The 6,173-nt window shown below is 33.0% G+C and overlaps 1 protein-coding gene across 1 annotated transcript in view; it reads right to left on the bottom strand.

The window, feature by feature from the left end:
- Positions 1-6,173, bottom strand: part of LOC106464305 (translocon-associated protein subunit gamma-like) — a 16,222-nt gene that overhangs the window by 5,218 nt on the left and 4,831 nt on the right. Inside the window, exon 4 of the mRNA XM_013924435.2 lies at positions 5,671-5,802. Coding sequence (XP_013779889.1) covers positions 5,671-5,802 — 132 coding nt within the window. The remainder of the gene's footprint in view (positions 1-5,670; positions 5,803-6,173) is intronic.

The following is a 6,173-nucleotide window of genomic DNA, read 5'->3' as shown; positions in this document are numbered from 1 at the left end:
GGGATAGCAGTTACGTTTCAGGATGTCATGTAAGAACGAAATTTCAGAGTGTAGATTAAGATATGTGGAGCAGAGGTTGTAAGCTCTGTTTAGTAAGCATGTAACAAGGTTTCGTTACAAGGATAAAGCTATCAAAGTGTGTAAGAAGACAACATAGTGAAGAAACAGGACATCAACCTATACTACCAAATTTATCTATCCTCTGCAAGTCTAATACTGATCTGGAATTATTGATCAAAGAAACCCTCTACATCAAACAGCACTCTCCAACTCTGAACAACATGCAGTCTTCATTTAAATTATACATTTTTTAATATGTTCGTATTACTGATTTTACTTTTTTTTTCGTTGTGTTTTCTTGCTGTAGTTTCTCCCCATCATTACTGTTTAGTGTTTTATTTGTTTAATTATCGTTATACTTAATAAATATGCAATTACAAAATGAAAACTTAACATCACCATGTGTAAATAGGTAAAAGTTGTCGGCTATCACAAAACAATAATGAGAAATATCTTAAAATTTAATTCAAAAACGCGAAGGCAAGACGTACCAAAAAAAAAGGCCAAAGTGTTATATAGTCATATGTGATACATATATAAACTAGACATTACTTACAAACTAATTTTATCATGCCTTATGGCTACTAACCTGTTTCCGACTATTTCTGTATTAGTAGTGGCCAAAATTCGATTCCATGTCTTATTGATGTAAAACTGGCGGATTATCCACTTTATTGGGGTCTCCCCCTCCCACCCACTTAGATTATGAACCAAATGGCTGAATGTTTCTAGGAGGGGTATCTGTATTTTGCTGATTACTATGGTAGATTGACTGAGTGTGTTATCAGTTAGGTGGATGCAAAGAGATAATATACACCACCCATAAGTCTATGGATGGATGTAGAAGGCTTTTTTTTTATCTTTCTTTTTCTCATGTGTGATTTATATCCTATTATTCCAATTTATCGTATAAGATTTCTCTCTAGCATCATGTTTTAGATGGATCTGTATTACTAAGATCTGTTTGTTTTTGAGTTTCGCGCTAGCCGTCCCTAATTTAGCAGTGTAAGACTAGAGGGAAGGCTGCTAGTCATCAACACCCACCACCAACTTTTGGGCTACTCTGTTACCAACGAATAGTGGGATTGACCGTCACATTATAATGCCCCCACGGCTGAAAGGGTGAACATGTTTGGTGTGTGACGGGGATTTGAACCCGCGACCCTCAGATTGCAAGTCGAGTGCCCTAACCACCTGGCCATGCCAGGCCCGTGTTCAAAAATATTAGTGATCAAAAGACTTTGTGAAGTGTCTACAAATGAGGCTAGATTAATAATTCGAGAATCAGTGTTTTGTTTTCAGAGAGCATTTAATACTGAAAGAGTACTGATTTGATACAGTGCCAGTCAGTTTTAGTCCAATGAAGTAGTTAATAATGCTGTGTTCCAACAATGGCTTTTATGTTATTTAGCTAAACAACAAAAGTATGACCTGATATTGTTGTTAGTCTATGTACTAGAAATGAACTTTGATGAAACATTTAGTGATCAAAGTCCACCCTGAAACATTTAGTGACCAGTGTCCACTCTGTAAAGTTTAATGATCAATGTCAACTCTGAAAAGTTTAATGACCAATGTCGTCTTTGAAACATTTAGTGACCAAAGTCCACCTTGAAACATTTAGTGGCCAATATCCATTCTGATACATTTAGTGACCAAAGTCAGTTGTGAAATATTTAATGACCAAAGTCCACTGTGAAACATTAAGTGGCCAGTATCCACTCTGAAACATTTAATTTCCAGTGTCCTCTCTAAAATGCTTTGCAACCAAAGTCCACCCTGAAACATTTAATGGCCAGTGTCCATTCTAACATTTAATTTCCAGTGTCCTCTCTGAAATGCTTAGCAATCAAAGTCCACCATCCAACATTTAGTGACCAGTGTCCATCCTGAATCATTTAGCAACCAAAGTCCACCATCCAACATTTAGTGACCGGTGTCCATCCTGAATCATTTAGCAACCAAAGTCCAATGTAAAATTGTGACCAATGCTGGATGCATACATTGCATAGAAACCCAAACATTTTTGCCAACAATGCACTGTGTTCAGTTTGCTTAAAAACAAACACAATGCAATTTTCCTTATTGAAATAACACAATGGAATGACAAAAGAAGGTTGTAAACGGTCCACTAGACAATCACATTGCATATACACTATGATCCAAGGCATTACATTGAATGCACATTTTTTTATCTATTCAACACTATTTTTAGGAAAAATTACCATTGAATTCTTTCAATGGGCATCTGCATGAGTTTTTACAAAACTTCAATCTTTCATTTTTTGAAGGCTATGGCAGCTAGTGTAAATAAATAATGTACTTGTTCATTTTCATGACTAATCAATCAGTAACTGAATGTATGGCATAACTAACACTAATACAGATAGTTCACTAAAAGGAAAAGACACTGGCTTTTATATATATTATATTAGTTGTGGTGTTTCCATTTGAGTGCCATTTGTAAAGTTATTTAGGCCTACAACTTACAAGTGACAACAGTGTACAAGTAAAGGCAGCTTGTAGAAGCATCAAGGAAGAAATAAACTAATTTATTATCGTTAAGTGGACTGGACTTGGCCTTATTTTGCCTAAAAATTTAAAAGAACCAGTCCAACAAAAGAACAACATTACAACAATACTCTCATTGTAAAAATGAAACATTACTGCAGCTAATATGAATTTAAACATTGTAATAAACACAATAATAGTATATTATCTAAATAAACTTGCTAGTTTTATGCTTATTCATTCCCTACTGGTTTTAAAAGTTCTTAAGATAAAGTTATAACTATCAAGTTTTATTTTACAAAATAAACTGATATTATTCTAATTTTTATGTCATTTGACTTTAAATCTATGCTACTTGAAGAATATAAAAAAATACTTTTTACTTTTACTTTTACAAAGTACTTGTTTCCCTAATAAATAAAATAAGTTATAATCATTCATTTCCCCCTGGTTGGTTACAAAGCATTTGAGTAATGCTATAGTTATAGGCACAACACTTTTCCAGTTAATCCAGACAATTCAATATTGTTTTACATGTTTATAAGCATCTTTATGGCAATATTAGGAACTTAAGTATTGTTGCTAAATGTTAAACAATGCAGAAGTATTATATGTGAGATACATTTTCATAATTCTAAATTATTGCGTTTGAAGTCTGGAGGAAACAGGGTTTTTCTCTGGCTCTTCATATTTCTTTCGACACCTGATAGAATACAGTATCTTGATTTGTTTGGTTATTGTTAAGCTCAAAGCTGCATAATGGGCTATCTGTGCTGTGCTCATCACATGTATGGAAACTTGTTTTTAAGAATTGTAAGCACACAGACTTGTTAGTGAGCCTCGGGGGGGGGGGGATTTTGAGACACAAATCTTAAAGTCAATTTTATATGTTAACTCTAACTGTATTTCAACAATTTTAACTGAAAAACATTTTAGAATCGATATTCGGTTATTTCCTTACACTGATTTAGTACACTTCATGAAGACGACAAAAAGTTCATATTTTTTATTTCTGCACAACCACAAAGAGTTTTGCCATTGAACAAAATAACCAATGGGTCAATTTTTTTGTTTTTTAAAGTTGTCTGTCTATCCCAGAGAATAACTATTTGTGCTAAGCAACTATCACCCCTTGAGAAAATATTATCTATTTCTTAGGTATACAGCATTTCCTTAGTTTTGTAAAGGCCTCGGTTGAAACCTTGGTATGGTGCCACATCAAAGGGTTTAATCATTTAATAATAAGACACAGCTTTGAAAACAGTTATAAAGAGAGTTTAAATATAACTGGATAGAGCAAGAATTATATTATCATGTAATAGTAATAATATATGTTTAAGGGTTATTGTTTGTTTTTAATAGTTTCTGCAAATGTTCCTTTCGTTTGTGAAGAGTAAAAGTATTTGTATGTTAAATTATATCTGTTTGAAAGCTACAAAATTGTCTTCAATGAGAAGACATCTGATGAATTCAGATACAATAGGCTTATATAGTTTAAATATGCTTTAAACTGGTGACAAAGCAAACTTTATTACAAATTTAATACAGTTAGTAAAAATATACAATGTTTAGTTTACTCAGACATGGATATATATATATATGTAAATTATGAAATAAACATTACATGACCAGATTGCTTAACGCTTAATAATAGTATTTTGTTGATGTTTCATTCTTTGTTTAAAATTATGATGTTTCAACTTTTTCATAGATATACTGTGGTTTTATTGAGTTGTAATGTTTGTAAGTCTGAATTGTTGTTGTTGTTTTTCTTTTAATGTTCACCAAATAAACTGTCATCAAATCAGTTTGTTTGGTTTGAATTTTGCGCAAAGCTGCACGAGGGCTATCTGCACTAGCCGTCCCTAATTTAGTAGTGTCGTTGGCAGATAGTTGTCACCCCCCCCACTAACTCTTGGGCTACTCTTTTACCAACGAATAGTGGGATTGACCATCACATTATAACACCCCCACAGCTGAAAGGGCGAGCATGTTTGGTGTGACTGGGTTTCGAACCCGCGACCCTCAGGTCATCAAATCAGATAAGTTTACTATTTAGTTAATATGGTAGGCAAAATATACTGATGACTCAAATCTTTATTGAATTGTATTTTATTATATTCAAAAAAATGTACTTAAATATATTATCTAACTGTAATCATGACATGTTTTAAATAAAAACGTTATTAGTCTTACTAATGATAGTAAAACATATTTTCATTGGTTAATTATCAGTTTATTTGACTAACAAATGGTAAATGTGGGATTACGGTGTATTTTAAAAACAAATATAACGACGAGTGTGGTAGTATTTAGTTAACATTACTGATTCATTTCCTACCTAAGAAATGTCCATATCATCTTTTAAAAAAATTTGTAACAAAATGTTTTTTGAGACAAAAAATGTTTATTCACAATTTGCACAAATAGTGGAACGTCTATCATGTGAAACCAAGGGTAATTCGACCATTACTTTAAAAAACCCAACGTAACATACATGAAATTAGGAAGATTACTACCATGTTATAGTGATACAATGGTGGAAAAAGTTACGAAGTTAGCGCGAACAAGTTTTCTTTTTTTAGCTTGTGCGTGGCATGTATTAATTGCTTAATCAAATGTAATTGATTAATAAGCCCGTCAATTAATTGATTATCAAATACCACTAATCACTCAGCTCTATTTGTTACCTGATGTGATAATATAATAAAAAAAGGTCAAATTATGATCATCCAAATCTAATCTTTGGTTTGCATAATTGTATAATTCACTCAGCACTAAGGTGAAATACTTTCAATTTCAATTTTTGCAAAACCAATAAGGGGAGGGGGAACATTTCTGTGGTAGCACTGTTGTGTGCTACAGCTTTTGTATTGACGCATTTTACGTAAAACTGATAGTTTTAGAGATATCATTTGATTGACCTTTACAACATGACACTTGGGGTAACAAATGGTTCCTTACGTGACTAAACACCCTATGTCAACGGATTTTTGGTATTCCACACCTACTTCACGGCTGTAGGAAAAAAATATGGAAAATTCAGACTTTTGACTCACCCTGTATTATACATACATACGCACACAACATAAAGGATACATTCCTGGCTGAAAAGAGCGCAGCACATAAAATGAAACCATGGTCACCAGTGTCAGGAACAGCACGTTGTTGTAAAATATTGAGAATGTTGTAGCTTCGTAATCAGCAACTTCATTTTTCTTCCACAGTATTCTATGAAAAACGTTTTAACCATAAATAATAACTGTTTGTTAACCTGCATACAAAAAAATGGATACAACCTAAACAGAGTTATTACAGTACCATGTTGTGTGGTAATATAACAGAGTTCTTACAGTACCATGTTGTGTGGTAATATAACAGAGTTCTTACAGCACCATGTTGTGTGGTAATATAACAGAGTTCTTACAGTACCATGTTGTGTGGTAATATAACAGAGTTCTTACAGTACCATGTTGTGTGGTAATATAACAGAGTTCTTACAGTACCATGTTGTGTGGTAATATAACAGAGTTCTTACAGTACCATGTTGTGTGGTAATATAACAGAGTTCTTACAGTACCATGTTGTGTGGTAATATAACA

The sequence above is a fragment of the Limulus polyphemus genome, unplaced genomic scaffold (assembly GCF_000517525.1).
Source record: "Limulus polyphemus unplaced genomic scaffold, Limulus_polyphemus-2.1.2 Scaffold1615, whole genome shotgun sequence".
NCBI classification, from domain to species: domain Eukaryota; kingdom Metazoa; phylum Arthropoda; class Merostomata; order Xiphosura; family Limulidae; genus Limulus; species Limulus polyphemus.
Note: the sequence above shows the minus strand (reverse complement) of the source record. Positions and strands in the feature narration are given on the sequence as shown.